We start from the raw sequence: 15,757 nt of genomic DNA, 5'->3' as shown, positions 1-15,757 counted from the left end.
CTCTAGATTTTAGTGCGGTCATTAAGCAACTTTTACCAAAACTGCTACCAATTTCATACTGTTCTAGCATACACTTAATAGTTTTTCAAGATTTAAGGCGTGTCATATAACACTCCATTTCATTTAATAGGCTTGCCTCTGATGGGAATGGTCTAGTTTTGGAGAGATCTAGGTTTGAAATTTTTTACGACACTAAATTTGTGTAGCTGTCCGGATATAAGATCATAGTTTGAAATTCATCTGAAAATCCAGATAAAAATCTATCCTTGAGCTACACCCCCTTTAAAGAATTAGTCTAAACCTTTTCATAAAACGAAATACCCCATGTTAACAAAAAAACATTATTTAAAAAAGTCTGCTTTCAAAGAGCCAAAACAACATATGCATTTAAAATAAAAGATCAACTTTTAATTGGATGTGAAAGAACAGAACATCAATATTGAAATGGGAAAAGACTGAGAAGTCAGAATAAAAAGACAATAAATGGGGACATGGGTCCTGAAGAAGAGAGTGTACACATCAACTTTTACCATCTTATTTTGTCTGGTGGCTTTGTGCTTCTTTGGATTCAAAGCTTGAGACAAACGGAAAGACATTACTTGGCTACCCAACAACTTCACTTTCTGTGCTCTTGTCACAATCTCAAGCCCATTTCTTATCTATCCAACGTATCATGATTCCTTTTGAGAAACTACAACAAAGAGAAAAGATATTTCAGCAATTTGATACAGACGGGTAGTGTATATTAGAGTTAATATTGTATACGCTATTAAGCTCAGGATGTTGACAAATTCATCTTCTCTTTATATTGAACATGATTATGAGCTCCCCTAGCTAGTACACTAATCAACTTTGTCGACCATGGGATCTACAGGTTGGTTTGCGTTTAGTAGCCAAATGCAAACACAAAAATTGAGAAATATGATGGTTTTTTGGCCTGGCTTGATGGGTCATTTATTTACCGATTTTTTTTCAGACTAGATCGGACCAGTCCGCAGGGTTTTGGTCCACCACAACATCTCAGAATTTAGCATATGCAATGAGTTAAAGTCCACCATATCCATTAGACCAAACGTTTCTAATAACCAACCATTTATTATGTTTATATGATCTTAATTATCTTTTTTAATCTTTAAACTTTTTATCCATCTACATACTAGAGATTCAAGAGAAAACTTCTCCACCGTAAGATCGTTACATCCCCCTAACTGATAATGGTCTCAAGATGGGTCTGTCTTTTAAGGATCGATCCAAATGTCGGAAGCATGGAGGCATACTATAGGACAATCTTGGCGGCAACCCATCACTACTCATCCATTGCATCCAACCCATTCCCTCTCTCCCTCTCTCTTCAATGTATATATATGTTACATTACTATGATACGGAGTAAAGGCAAGGAACATTTAATCATCATCTCCATTTCTCACCAATTTTTATATCCCACACAATCTGCAAGTCTGCAACCTTCAGTAAAACTGATCTTCACTTTCTTTCTTTTGAAAAAAGCCACATGTTGAAATAATGATCTTCACAACCTGCAACCTTCAGATCCTTCAGTCTATTCTCAACAAGATAAAAAAGTGAAAATATTCCCATACTCTTTACAATAGTTTTAAACTTCAAATCCTCATGGACTTTCTCAAAGTTTCTGACAAGACAACAACTCTCTATAGAAATAACTCTCTATTTGGGTTGAATCAACAACAAATGGAGATTCATCCTCATCCTCATGTCATTACTCCTCGTAACAATCTCTCCTCTCTGTTCTCTTCATTTGATTTGATTCTCAAAACATAGACTAACGAATGTTCCTCTCATGATTTGTAACAGATGCAGGAAATGGAGTTATGGGATGTTACTATTATTACCCTTTCACAAACGCGCAACTAAAGGAGCTCGAGAGACAAGCGATGATCTACAAGTACATGATCGCATCCATTCCCGTTCCTTTTGATCTCCTTGTCTCATCATCCTATGCACCTCCCTGTAATAATAAAAACGCTGTCGGAGACTTAGAGCCGGGGAGATGTCGGAGAACAGACGGGAAGAAATGGAGATGCTCGAAAGAAGTAGTCTCTAATCACAAATACTGTGAGAGACACTTGCACAGAGGCCGTCCTCGTTCAAGAAAGCATGTGGAACTTCCTTACTCTCGCCCTAGCAACATTGGTGGTGGTTCCGAGAAAAACAGAGTTCTTAGCTCTATAAAAGACACAACAGTCGTCGAGCCAAAGGAGGTTTCATCAGCCCTCTCAAACTACAGAGGAATCGAGATCTTTCCTGCATCGGCGTCAAACGAGCAAGAAAACAAGTATCTGAACTTTATAGATGTGTGGTCCGATGGAGTAAGATCATCTGAGAAACTGAGTACCCCTGCTTCTTCTTCCCCCAATGGCAATCCTTCTCTTTACTCGCTTGATCTCTCTATGGGAGGAAACAGCTTAATGGGCCACGATGAACTGGGCTTAAGGGTAATTGGGCCGGGCCGTGATGATCCTCACGGGTATGGTCCATATGGCGCTGTCGTGTCTTCTTCACTTGATGAGATGTCGAGATGGCTTGCTCCCACTTCCGCCACGCCCGGGGGACCATTAGCGGAGATACTGAGGCCGAACCCGAGTTCAGCGTTTTCTGGCGAAATGGAAGCGAATAGCTTGACGGCGACTCCTACTCCGAGCTCGTCGCCGTTGTTGACTTAGCTTGAACATAGCTTGGTTTATAAGCTATCCTAATGAGTTTAGGAATATTGATAGTTATCCATAAGATATGTTTCCTAATGAGTTTAAGAGTTTATATGAGTTATATAAGGAGATGTCAATCTTGTGGCATAACTTGTGAGTTTAGAGAAAAAGCTTTGAGTTGAGTTTAAGCTATAATAAAGTGAGTCTTTATATTTGGATCTTCAGAGTATACGATTTCAATAATTGGTATCAGAGCTTCTATTGAAATCGGTTCAAAAGCATCCAAATTCGTGAAACAGAGTTATTAGTAAGAAGATAAAACATGGGGGGTATAATAGCAGCAACAACACCTACGGCAAAGGAGAGAATTTCATCGTCAATTCAATGCCCAATGCTTACAACTACAAACTATACGGTATGGAGCATGAGGATGAAAGCGACACTTAAGGTACATAAAGTCTGGGAAGCGATAGAACCAGGAGTGAATGAGGTCGAAAAAAACGACATGGCTCGAGCACTTCTCTTTCAATCAATACCAGAAACCCTAATACTAACCGTTGGCAACCTGGATACCTCAAAAGACGTATGGGAAGCGATAAAAGCTAGACATGTGGGAGCAGATAGAGTTCATGAGGCAAGACTACAAACCTTAATGGAAGACTTCAGAAGATTGAAGATGAAGGAATCAGAAACCATTGATGAGTTCTCTGGGAAACTTGCTGAGTTATCTTCCAAGTCATCAGCCCTAGGTGAAGATATCGAAGAATCCAAGCTTGTGAAGAAGTTTTTGAGCAGTCTCCCACGAAAGAAGTACATCCATATCATATCTGCGCTGGAACAAGTCTTAAACCTGAATACAACGACGTTTGAAGACATCGTCGGTAGGTTAAAAGCCTATGAAGAACGGATTCAAGATAGTGATCAAGAGGAAGAGCAAGGAAAGCTTATGTATACAAACATGGATTCACAAAGTCAAAATCCGCAGGGCAGCTATGGTAGAGGCAGAGGACGTTACAACAACAATCGAGGAAGGGGGCGTGGTAGATATAATCAGCGTGACTGGAGACAGGGGAGAGATGCGTCTAAAGTTGTATGTTATCGGTGTGATAAAACAGGGCATTATGTTTACGATTGCCCTGATCGTTTACTTAAACTCCAAGAAACACAGGAGAATGAAAACGAAAGCACACGAGAAGCAGAGGAGTTAATGATGCACGAAGTTGTGTATCTCAACGAAGAGAAAGTTATGCCAAGCAGGTTCGAGTCTCATTCCGATAAAGACAACATATGGTATTTGGACAATGGGGCAAATAATCACATGACTGGAAACCGTGATTATTTCACTAAGATTGATGAAAAGATCACATGGAAAGTTAGGTTTGGTGATGACTCCAGGATAGATATAAAAGGGAAGGGATCAATTCTTTTTGCTAGTAAGGATGGCAAGAAGAAAATACTATCTGATGTCTACTTCATTCCGGATCTAAGAAGTAATATTATCAGTCTTGGTCAAGCAACGGAGGCTGGTTGTGATGTAAGAATGAAAGATGATTACTTGACTCTATACGATCGTGACGGCAACCTATTGATCAAATCAGTTCGATCTAAAAACCGACTCTACAAAGTGGCCATGGACGTGGAGAACAATAGGTGCTTGCAGGCCTCGAAGGAAGATGACTCGGCTGTGTGGCATGCAAGACTCGGACATGTAAACATCGACACCATGAAAACAATGATAAGCAGAGACATTGTCACAGGTATTCCGAGAATATCTATTGAGAAAGAAACATGTGCCTCCTGTCTTCTGGGAAAACTAACGCGTCGAGTATTTCCCAAAGCAACGACGTACCGTGCCACCAACGTTCTGGAGCTCATTCACGGAGACCTCTGTGGACCCATCTCACCTCCAACCGCAGCAAGTAATAGGTATGTATTTGTTCTGATTGATGATCATTCCAGATACATGTGGACCATCCTAATGAAAGAAAAAAGCGAGGCATTTGTCAAATTCAAAGCATTTAAGAATCTTGTCGAGCAAGAAACTGGAGAAAGAATCAAAACCTTCCGAACAGATCGAGGTGGTGAATTTACGTCTCTCGAGTTCCAAGCCTATTGCAAGAGTCAAGGGATACAGCGACATCTAACAGCTCCGTACTCACCACAACAGAACGGAGTCGTAGAGAGACGTAATAGGACATTAATGGAGATGACAAGAAGCATTATGAAGCATATGAAAGTGCCAAATTGGTTGTGGGGTGAGGTAGTCAGACATTCAACATACTTGATCAACCGGGTAGCAACAAGAACCTTGAAAACACAGACTCCATACGAGAGTCTTAAGAAGAAGAAGCCAAACGTGGGTCACTTACGTGTTTTCGGTTGTGTCTGCTACGCAAAAACTGAAGCTCCTCATCTAAAGAAACTAGACGATAGATCTCGAGTGTTGGTGCATCTTGGTGTTGAACCAGGAACAAAAGCTTATCGCTTATTTGACCCAAAGGTGCGCAGAGCGGTCGTCAGTAGGGATGTTGTTTTCGATGAACTCAGGAGCTGGGAATGGGAAACAAAAGGAAAGGAAGCAACAGGAGATCAGAGTTTGATCACATACCCGAGTCTTGATGGTGAGAATGAAAGAATTGCGACTGAAGAAGCCGCTAACGATGATGAAGCAATCAAGGATTCAGCTAACGATGATTTTATTGTTAAAGAGGAAACCTATAGCGATGAAGATGACGAGCCAACAGAAGAACAACCTTCTCTGAGAAGATCAACTAGGGAAACAACACGTCCGAGTTACTTGGATGACTATGTTCTGTTCCTCGAAGAGCTTGAGACAGAACATATTCTTTTGCTTGTCAATGAGGAGCCATGGGATTGGAACGAAGCAAAAGTCGAGAGAGTCTGGAGAGAGGCGTAAGAAGACGAACTCTCTTCGATAAGAAAAAACAAAACATGGACTCTTGTCGATCTCCCTGATGGTTGCAAGGCGATAGGTTTAAAATGGGTTTTCAAAATCAAACGGAATGCAGATGGAACCATAAAGAAGTATAAGGCAAGGCTCGTAGCTAAAGGCTACGTACAGCGTCACGGCATAGACTTTGAGGAAGTCTTTGCTCCTGTGGCAAGGATAGAAACGGTTCGAGTTATTATAGCGTTGGCAGCATCAAACGGGTGGGAAATACATCATCTAGATGTAAAAACCGCGTTTCTAGATGGAGATCTATTAGAAGAAGTATATGTCTCGCAGCTTGAGGGATTCAAGGTTAAAGGGAGTGAGAACAAGGTTTATAGGTTACACAAGGCTCTCTATGGACTCCGGCAAGCGCCAAGAGCCTGAAACATTAAGTTGAAGTCAATACTTAAGGAGCTTAGTTTCGTGAAGTGTTCTAAAGAACCGTCTCTCTTTAGAAAGCAAACGAAGGATTGTCTTTTGTTGGTTGCAGTATATGTGGACGACCTGCTCGTTACAGGTACTAATCTAGATGTTATTCAAGAGTTCAAGAGGGAGATGGCGATGAAATTTGAAATGAGTGACTTGGGGAAGCTTACATACTATCTTGGGATCGAAGTGATCCAAACTACAGAAGGTATCTTCTTGAATCAAGAGAGATATGCGACAAGAATCTTGGAGGAAGCAGGAATGTGGGGATGCAATGCTGTTCATGTTCCTATGGATCAAGGGCTCAAGTTGTCAAAAGCCGAGGAAGAAGGAGTAAACGAAAAGGAGTTCAGAAGAAACATCGGCTGCCTTCGTTATCTGATACATACTAGGCCTGATCTTGCGCAGTCTGTGGGAGTCCTAAGCCGGTATATGCACGACCCCAAGACTTCACACGGAGCCGCGTTAAAACAAGTTCTACGTTATCTCCGCGGCACTTGTTCACTCGGGCTGCACTTCAAGCGTGGAAACAAGAAAGGAATCATTGGCTACAGCGACAGTAGTTACAATGCAGACCCTGATGATGGTAGAAGCACGACTGGACACGTTTTTTATTTGGATGAGTGCCCTGTTACCTGGTGTTCTCAAAAACAAGAGGTTGTTGCATTATCCTCTTGTGAAGCAGAGTTCATGGCGGCGACGGAGACAGCTAAACAGGCCTTGTGGCTACAAGAACTACTTGAGGAGATCATGAACAGAGGAGCTCAGAAAGCAGTCATTCGTATTGACAATAAATCTGCGATCGCGCTCTCTAAGAATCCGGTGTTTCACGGGAGGAGCAAGCATATTCACACAAGGTTTCATTAGAAGATGGATTGGTGGACGTGGAATTTGTGGCTGGTAGAGACCAGAAAGCTGATATTCAGACTAAAGCACTTGATAGGATCAAGTTCAAAGAGATGAGGGATCTCATTGGAGTTCAAGATGTGAAGGATGGTGAGTTCAAGCTTAAGGGGGAGAATGTTGACTTAGCTTGAACATAGCTTGGTTTATAAGCTATCCTAATGAGTTTAGGAATATTGATAGTTATCCATAAGATAAGTTTCCTAATGAAATTAGGAGTTTATATGAGTTATATAAGGAGATGTCAATCTTGTGGCATAACTTGTGAATTTAGAGAAAAAGTTTTGAGTTGAGTTTAAGCTATAATAAAATGAGTCTTTATATTTGGATCTTGAGAGTATACGATTTCAATAGCCGTCTAGAGTGGGGAAGAAAGTGACTGGTTCAGTGTCTGATGAAAGCAGCCAGATTTAGGAGTTATGGAGAGTTTGGTGATGACGGCTTTGTTTTTTTTTTTGTCTTCGTTTGCCTCTTTCTTATTTAAATCTTGCACTTGTAAACTGTTAAGAAGCAGTTACTTTTAATTACTTTCTTTAACGTTTAATCCCAAAATAAAGATGGACTTTAATCGGTCAATGCTATTTTTAATTAGAATTTACCATATTATTGAATAAAGAATAAAAGGATAAAATTAAGAATTTAATATCGAGAATTCTATGATTATTATATTATCAAATTAAGTTTTATTTGTCTAACTGTCAGAATAAGATATAATCATGATATATCTTCATCTTATCTACATAAATCCCAAAAGTCTATTATATTGTTTTGAAATTCAGACTTTTGGTTAACTTAACAAGGTTATATATTTTAGCAACAAAAAAACTTTTAAAACTTATTCAATTTAGTTTTTCAATATTTATATATTTTATAGTATGGTATACATGTAATTGAACAATATGTTGCTATCTCTTCATACATGCTTATCCACATCATTATTTTTGCCTATATCTTCTTCTTATAAAGAGATTTGTGTTACAAAAACTTATCACATTCTCTAATCTCTTCTACGACTCTCCACTAATTTTTCTAGCCATGTCTCTACCAAACGATATAGAGACAAAGATATATGTTGCGGGTTTGCCTTGGATCACAAAAACTGAAAGCCTTCGGAATTACTTTGAACAATTTGGAGAAATTGTTTATGCAAATGTTGTTTGTGATAGAGCAACCAAACGATCAAAGGGTTTCGGATTTGTAAGTATCAAAACATTATGTAACATGTAGAGTAATTACTGTAACATGTAGAAATTATTCTTTAATCATGAGTTTGAGTTAATATTCTCAGATCACGTTTAAAGAAGCTGAATCTGCAAATAGAGCTTGCGAGGATCCGAATCCGACTATAGACGGACGAAAGACCAATTGCAAACTTGCTTATCTTGGTGCTAGGGTTCACAATAATCAATCAAACAAAAACGGTTTAGTCTCAATTTTCCCCAATTTGATTAATTGTTTGCAGCGATACTTTCACGTTATAATAGTTGTTCTCGTAACCGCAGGTCTAGCTATTTGTGTATTACCCTACTGGTATTTGCTCATTCTTCTTCATCTGTCAAAATATTTCTTTTAACAACCAAAATTGATCATTATTTCAAGAATTTGTGTGTACTTTTTTGCATGAAACTAATATAAGTTTATGGTTTTTCCATATTCAGGAACCAGTATTATTGGCAGTATTATCAGCAGTATTACCAACATTACCCTTGGTTTAGCACCTATCCGTATTAAACGCAATCTCAATCATGAGATATATAGAGCTTCTTGTTCTGTTACATTATCATAGTCAATTTGGTTTAATTTTTCTGACTTTATATTGGTAAAATTTATTTATTATGCATCTACAGAATTGTTTCTCCTCTGTTTTAGCTGAAACATAGTATCATTTATGCCATAAAAAGACTAGTTTAAGAGCATAAAAGAATCTATTCTTGCAAGAACGCCTTCCTTAAACTGCAATATGCTTTGCTTCCATGAATCTTTTGCGCCGCTCGTATCTGTTGAAAATAATATAAGACTAGAAGAGGGAAAAGCACTTTATTAGATTCTTCGGGAAAGTAGAGTCAATATATTTAAAAAGAAGGGTAAATGATTTCAAGAAGCACACACAATATATGGACCCAACCATCTGAAAACTGTATGCGTCAAGCTTGAAAAAGATACAACCACCATGCATTATTGAAGAAAAGTGGGGGAAATTAATCAGGTGAATTGCTTGGTCAATTGGGCAAATACATTGCAACAAAAGATGTGCTATGTTTTTGTTAGCATGCATCAAAAGAGTATAGTTTATATAATTATAGATAAACAGTTTAATATATCTTTACAAGTAGTACTAATGACCAGCACAAAAATACAGTGAAAGAAACTATAGTATATATCTATGGTTGATTATTCAATATATGTCTCATATATCTGTTGAGCAACGAGTCCCCTGTATTGAACCTAATGGAGAAGTGGTCATGTTCGGTCCAAAAGCCACTAGTGCAACACAATTCACATTAAACCGGTATGCGCCAGAGACAAATGTCCCAATCTTCCACCTTAGCTTCCCGTCCATCTTCATACCGATGATTACTCTACCGGCTGACCGATCACGAACCATTTGATAACCAAAGGACTGAGCAACCGGAAGCTCAGTCCCTTGGAGAAACGCTGTTAAAAGATTGATTTCCTCGTGAGATTGATAGAAAGGCGGTAGAGAAGCCTCTGATGTTATTTGTTGTCCTCTATATGCTGCGTATACGAGTAGCTTGTCGTAGTATATTCCTACTTTTTTGTTAGGGTTTTTGGAGAAGATAGTGAGCTGGATTGAGGAGTTGAGGGGATGAGTGGTGGAGGAGGAGACATTGAGGGTGTAGATATCGGCTTCCGTGAGGGAGAACTCGGGTTTCGCGGGATGGAGGATGAGCCAAATGAGGAAGATGATGAGGAGAAGGCCACTGAAGAAAGTAGAGAACGTGAAGAATAGTTTCTTGCGACGGTTGTTGATGTTAATCCCTCCTTTCTTGGCGCAATGTTTTGGAGAAGTTTCAGATATTGTAGACATTTTATGAGGGAGAGAGGGATAGAATTAAGAAAGAGAGGAGGTGAAGGTGTTAAATAAAGGGAGAAGTAATGGAATAGAAAGCTATAGCACTTTTTTTTTTGGTCGAACAGAAAGCTATAGCACTTAAGCGGCAATTATCTTTGTCTTTAAAATGCTTTTATGACTTGAGAGGTTACTTGTGACCTGTGATGGTGTGAAAAGATTAACCTTTGGACTAACAGATGAATGGACTGTGTTTTCTTTTTCCTTTTTAATATATTTGCGTGAACGTTATAGTTACTTATATTATTAAACATGCTGGACTAGTTAAGGCAAACAAGCAAATTATCAATGAAGGTAACACACTAACACATTGTGTGACTTTAAAACGTTTTCTTTTTCTTGCACACTTGGGTGAGTGCATGGTAACTTTTTTCTTCTTTTTGGGATATATGAATGGTAAAATTTGTGAGATCATGCAAAGTTAAAAGAAAAAACCTCGTGAAAAAATAAGAAACAGATATAATAAATCCAAAAGACCTAGCTAAGCTGTACAGCAAGTATAAAATCTATTTTTATTTGACTTGTTATCTTTAAAATGTCTTTGTTTTAGTCTTTCTTTAGAGAAAAAGAAAAATTACAGTACACTACAATAATAATGTGATTTAGACTTTAGCTCCACAACCGGTAAAAAGCGCCTTGAAATCTTATAGAAATCTGGTCCAAACTTCCATGGCAATATTGTAAACAATATATTTTTTAATTTAATAAATTAAGAACTCTTTATTAAATATTCTTATTCACATGAATATACACATAAGAAGAGCGTGCCTAAGAGCATAATTATCGTAAGTTTTAAGTTGGGTCTCTTAGCGTAATATAAGATACGATCTCTTAGATTTTAACTAAAAAAACTAAGAAACATTTCTTAAATAAGAGACTGTATCTTATTATGCTAAGAGATCCAACTTAAAAGACCGGCAATAAACATCTTCTCATGTTACTTATTTATAGTACGTGAATGACGGCGTCGAAGATCCTTTCCTTGGAATAAACCGTTATATGCTTATCCTGCTCGGTTTGCAGTATTTTTTTTTGCCCAACCGGTTTGTAGTATTTGCATGAAACAGGCGCCACGTATTATTTTCTTATTTTAAATTTATATACTATAAAACTAGTACGAGTACAAGAATTTTTGGAATCGAGCTCTCACGTTAAAAGTTAGAGTGGTTAATATCGTTTATACCCTTAATGAATAAAATCTATAAATTAACTAAAACATAAAAACGAATTTAAAACTATTTGGTTAGATAATTTATTATTAATAATAAAAAAAACTTATCCAAAATCTGAAAGATATATTTTAAAATAAAAGATAATTCCTATATATTTTGTGTTGTTATCCGAAAACATATTTTAATAAAAATTTAAATACTAAAAAATTAAAACTAAAAACACACAGAAAACATATAACTTAATATTATTCAAAAAATATTAATCATATTTTATACTCAATTATTAATTTTAATAAATAATTTTTTTATAATTTTTATTACATATCAATATAAAAAAAATTTAGTTGAGAGGTTTTAACGTTAAAACCCCATAAATCTTCTATCTTTTACTATATTATATTAAAATAAATATAAACTCATGTATATAGTTTTATGTATATTTTTATGTATATATAAATGTTTTGAGGATTATTTTACATAATAATAGATATTTTATTAAAATAAAAAACTTTAGCGCATATAGAAAATTTAATATTAAATTAATTATTAAATATTTAAAAAACATGAAAATAACTTATTCAAATTTTTTGAATTGATAATATATTTCTTTATAAAATTTTATAAAATTATTAAGCCCGCAAGTGCGGGCAAAACACCTAGTATACTATAAAACTAGTACGAGTACAAGAATCAACACCTCAAATTGCTTTATAAACTTTCATCCTATGAAAAGCTTAGTTGTTTTCCTTCCACAAAAGCAGCTTTTCCACATTTATTTTATAATAGTTGGACATCTTTTATTATATAAATAAAAAGAGCATCAAACTAGAGGAATGTATTGAACAATATCCCTTACTTATTTCTTAGCTTAAGTTTCATATATATTTTTGGTTATTATGTGAAAGATTGGAGACTAACCAAAGTTTTAGTGTTATAAATCTGTATCATCATTCAAATTAAAAATTAGCAGACCACAGTCTGTGAGTTTTTTTTTTTAATAATCCAGGTATCCGGACTTCTCACTTAGTCCGACTATCCTACCGCATCCAATCGGAACTGGCGAGGAAGGTCCTGGAAACCAAACGGAAACCATATTAAATCCGCTGTGGCCGGAGTTTGAATTCGTGATGGCGGGCATCTCAGCTGAGGTTCCTTTACCACCAGACCACGAGGTCCGGTTGGTCTGTGAGTTGTAATAAAAGACTACTACTGGATAAGCAGAGTAGAAAAACTGTCTAAATGTGTTAATGTCATAGACGACATGAAGAATCAAATATATAATTGGCCTTTTAAGAGAAGAAAGTTTTAATTTGTAGAGAGAAAAAGAAGGAAATAAAAGCCGTGGGAGAATCTCAATCATTTCAATATTTCATGGAGGCTTTCTGTGTCTTTATGTGGTCGTGCCTTTTACGTTAAGGAAAGATAGAGCAACTCGTGTATGCATCCAAATTTCTTTAGATGTCATGTCACAGTTACCTTTTAGTTTTTAAATAAAGGTTTCTATTACTCTCGTAGACATATACTTATGAAAACATTGTTCACCAAGTAAGCTGATAGACCATCATTAACCTCAGTCTCTTAGCTTTTTTTGACTAAGAAACGGTTCTTACCGTTTTTTAGATTTTAACTAAAAAAAATTAAGAACCGTCTCTTAAATAAGAGATATAAAAACCGTCTCTTATCCGAAAAGTGTAAAAAAAAAAAAAAAAGTCAAATCATGAGTTAAGAATCCGACTAAGAGACCGGGGTTAATGATGCCCTTACAATTCTATGGAAAACTAAGACCATGATTATCCCATAAAATCCTTAATGGGTTTCTTAAATTTTTTTTTAAAATTTTTTTTTTCTTGGTTAAAAAAAAATTAAAAAAATGCACCAACCGCGGGCCGCCACGTGTCAGTGGGGCCCGCGAAAAGTCCAACACCCCAACAATAGTCGATCCTTAATCTGGGCTTTCTGCGACCGGTTTTTTCCTTCTTGTGCCGCCTCCCCCCCTTAAAAACCCCACTAAAAACCCCTCTTGCTCTCCGATAATCCTGTTCTAAGACCATCAATGCATGTTTTTAGAATGAAATTCTTAGTGTAATATAAAATATGTTTTTTATTTTTTAATTAAGAAACGTCTTCTAAATAAAAGATATAAGAAATGTATCTTCGCAGAAAGGTATCAAATTATGCTCTAAGAACTCAAAATGGGTTTTTCCCAATTAATCATGCTCTAAATTGAAGAGATGTATATTTCAAAGTAATGGAACTTCGAGGAACCATAGAATATTATAGGATTCTCTTATGTATACTAGCCCTAAGAGCAAGTCCATTGGTTAGAAACCTTTATGGGTTCTAATGAATAAATTAATAGTTAATTTTGTGATTTGAAAAGTTTAGAACTTTTGGTAGTCTAATTAAGTTTTGTATCGTCCAATGGGAGAACCTCATCGAGGTTCCTAAATTTTTTATTTTTTTTTGTAAGTTAATTATTGGATTTCAGTGGTCATGTTAAATGTCTAAATATGTGTGTGTAGTAGTTAGATAAAACTACTATAAATATGTGCATCCAATTCAATAAGAAAAGAGTTAACAATGTAGACATACGTGTGTTCTCTCTTCTCTCTACGATAAGAAAACAAACGTGAGAGTCAAGAGAGTATGAGTGTGTACTTGTGTGTTATGGTGATACACAAGTGATAACTAAGAGTGAGTGAGCACAGTAACAGAGTAAAAGAAGAGGAGCACAGTTAAATCACAACTGTAGATGATATATGTTGAGAGTTACCTGTCCAGGAGGAAACACTAACTTTCCTTTGAAAACAGAACCGAAGCCACCATGTCCGATCATAGATTCGAGCCTGAAATTGTTAGTTGCGGTGGCGAGTTCTCGGTATGTGAAACATTGAGTTTGCTTGCTAGGATCTTGCTGCTGTGTTCCAGAATCCAGTGAAGCTCTTGCTAGATTAGCTACACAGAAACCAAATTTAAAGAAAAAACAACACACACAGACACACAATAAGAGTCTGTGTCACATGTTACACTGTGATCAGCAAGTACAAAAGAGAGAGACTTTGATCAATAAAGCATAAACCTTTAGATGTATGACACAGACTAATAACATGACAATCGATTTCTATGATCCGTTCAGGAGATAAAAGGAAGAGACTTTTTGATTTGAATTACTAAAAGGAAAACATTATCTAAATTATCATCAAATCCAAAAACCACATTTAACACATCGAAAGAGATTCATAAAACTAACCGTGAGAAACGATTCGAAATCGAGATCATCGTAGGCTGCGTAATCAGAAGCCAAATATGGTAAGATCTCTCTGATTTCTTTCTCCTTGAACGCAGAGGTGAGTGACTTCACCAACACAAGTGGAAGATCCTCTAACGTAAACGCCGCAAACTAAAACACGAATCAGAAAGGTTTATATACAGATTGTAAAACGAGATTGCGTAGCCATGGATCCAGAGTTACCTTGAGAGAACGAAGCTCGACTTGCATGAACTGGCTTTGTAGTCATGGATCCGAAACGATTACTCCAACGCCAGACATCAACCTCTCTGAAAGAGAAGGATATGGAGATCATAAGCTAGAGAGAAGATGGAGTGATTGGGATTGGAGGAGAAAGAGGGATTGATTCCTTGGAACATCTAGGAAGAGCGATGAAGAAAGACATGGAAAATTATATACCCAATGGCAAAGGGACACGCAGGGGTTTTAACCGATTCTAAAAACACCATATTAAAGATCGGTTCTGTGCATTTAGCCTATTTTTGATTTTTTTTTTTGTCTTTTTTTTAAGAACCTCCTTTCCTTTTAAAACCTCCAGATGGAGATGGTCTAAGTGGCTAAGTACATTTATAAAAAATACTATATAACTAGGTTAAGATCCGCGCCTTGCGCGGAATCAACATTATATATATAAATTATTTTATGTATTAAATATTTTTACATGAAATAAAAAATATATATTACATAATTAAAAGTCAGTAACTATTAAATATATAATTAAATTGGTGCGAACATATAAATCAATTTTATTAATCTAAAAAATATTTTTTTTTATATTTGATAGGATATGTTATTAAATTTAAATGACACTGGCATAGATAATATATTTTAGTATATTTTTAATATTAATGTCTATTAAATGATGATTTCTACTAATATAGTTTTTTGATCATTTGTATCTTTTATAGAAAAAATTTAAATTACTGATAACAAAATTTTCATAGTGGGATTAATAGTTTAGTAATTTATAATTTTAAAAAAAATAAGTTGTCAATGATCGTTCAAAACTTTTATCAAAAAAATTGTTCAAAGTAAAATTTGAAACTAAAATATTGTATTTTATATTGTTTATAGTTTAATTTAAAATGATATATATTAATCTTAATAATTAATTAAATTAGACTTCTTACTTATATAATTTTTGTAATCATTTGTATTTTGTCATAACAAAAATTTTAAACCATGGATCATAAAATTTGAATGTGAGACTTTTAACAGTTTTAGTAATTTATAGCCGTTTG

General features: G+C 35.9%; 4 protein-coding genes and 1 long non-coding RNA gene across 9 annotated transcripts; 3 read left to right on the top strand and 2 right to left on the bottom strand.

Annotated features, from left to right (window-relative positions):
* Window positions 1-809: 809 nt before the first annotated feature.
* Window positions 810-6,019, top strand: LOC106379296 (retrovirus-related Pol polyprotein from transposon TNT 1-94). Its single transcript, XM_013819293.3, has 3 exons — window positions 810-1,745; window positions 1,832-5,581; window positions 5,669-6,019. Exons 2-3 carry the CDS (start codon window positions 3,005-3,007, stop codon window positions 6,017-6,019), a joined length of 2,928 nt encoding a protein of 975 aa, XP_013674747.2. The 5' UTR covers window positions 810-1,745; window positions 1,832-3,004.
* LOC125575344 (growth-regulating factor 7-like) lies at window positions 1,849-2,700 on the top strand. Its single transcript, XM_048748742.1, has one exon. The coding sequence runs from the start codon at window positions 1,849-1,851 to the stop codon at window positions 2,698-2,700; it is 852 nt and encodes a 283-aa protein (XP_048604699.1).
* Window positions 6,020-6,966: 947 nt separating the features above from the next.
* Window positions 6,967-8,817, top strand: LOC106377904 (RNA-binding protein 38-like). Of its 2 annotated transcripts, XM_022695986.2 has the most exons (4): window positions 6,967-8,161; window positions 8,253-8,385; window positions 8,467-8,494; window positions 8,623-8,817. In XM_022695986.2, the coding sequence occupies exons 1-4, from the start codon at window positions 8,000-8,002 to the stop codon at window positions 8,693-8,695; spliced, it is 396 nt and encodes a 131-aa protein (XP_022551707.2). In that variant the 5' UTR covers window positions 6,967-7,999; the 3' UTR covers window positions 8,696-8,817. The 2 variants fall into 2 exon arrangements, with proteins under 2 accessions (XP_022551707.2, XP_013673574.2); XM_013818120.3 differs by having other exon boundaries at window positions 8,253-8,494.
* On the bottom strand, window positions 8,781-14,961 carry LOC125581569. Of its 4 annotated transcripts, none has more exons than XR_007319173.1 (4): window positions 14,700-14,961; window positions 14,478-14,627; window positions 14,001-14,182; window positions 8,781-8,981 (listed from the first exon to the last, which is right to left on the bottom strand). It is a non-coding gene; the product is annotated as an uncharacterized LOC125581569 (long non-coding RNA). The 4 variants fall into 4 exon arrangements; XR_007319175.1 differs by lacking the exon at window positions 8,781-8,981 and adding an exon at window positions 11,888-13,268; XR_007319174.1 differs by lacking the exon at window positions 8,781-8,981 and adding an exon at window positions 11,888-13,263.
* On the bottom strand, window positions 9,235-11,179 carry LOC106380959 (NDR1/HIN1-like protein 26). Its single transcript, XM_048747228.1, has one exon. It carries the CDS (start codon window positions 10,011-10,013, stop codon window positions 9,372-9,374), a length of 642 nt encoding a protein of 213 aa, XP_048603185.1. The 5' UTR covers window positions 10,014-11,179; the 3' UTR covers window positions 9,235-9,371.
* Window positions 14,962-15,757: the final 796 nt, after the last annotated feature.

The sequence above is a fragment of the Brassica napus genome, chromosome C2, assembly GCF_020379485.1.
Source record: "Brassica napus cultivar Da-Ae chromosome C2, Da-Ae, whole genome shotgun sequence".
In the NCBI taxonomy this organism is placed as follows: Eukaryota; Viridiplantae; Streptophyta; class Magnoliopsida; order Brassicales; family Brassicaceae; genus Brassica; species Brassica napus.
This window is presented reverse-complemented; position numbering and strand designations above follow the sequence as displayed.

What these genes read in the sequence shown, in the direction of transcription:
- LOC106380959 (XM_048747228.1), bottom strand. Translation starts at nt 10,013, where the DNA reads ATGTCTACAATATCTGAAACTTCTCCAAAACATTGCGCCAAGAAAGGA.
- LOC106379296 (XM_013819293.3), top strand. Translation starts at nt 3,005, where the DNA reads ATGGGGGGTATAATAGCAGCAACAACACCTACGGCAAAGGAGAGAATT. An exon ending in ACGAAGCAAAAGTCGAGAGA is followed by an intron (nt 5,582 to 5,668) that starts GTCTGGAGAGAG and finishes GATGGTTGCAAG; the next exon opens with GCGATAGGTTTAAAATGGGT.
- LOC106377904 (XM_013818120.3), top strand. Translation starts at nt 8,000, where the DNA reads ATGTCTCTACCAAACGATATAGAGACAAAGATATATGTTGCGGGTTTG. An exon ending in GATCAAAGGGTTTCGGATTT is followed by an intron (nt 8,162 to 8,252) that starts GTAAGTATCAAA and finishes TAATATTCTCAG; the next exon opens with ATCACGTTTAAAGAAGCTGA. An exon ending in ATTTGTGTATTACCCTACTG is followed by an intron (nt 8,495 to 8,622) that starts GTATTTGCTCAT and finishes TTCCATATTCAG; the next exon opens with GAACCAGTATTATTGGCAGT.
- LOC125575344 (XM_048748742.1), top strand. Translation starts at nt 1,849, where the DNA reads ATGGGATGTTACTATTATTACCCTTTCACAAACGCGCAACTAAAGGAG.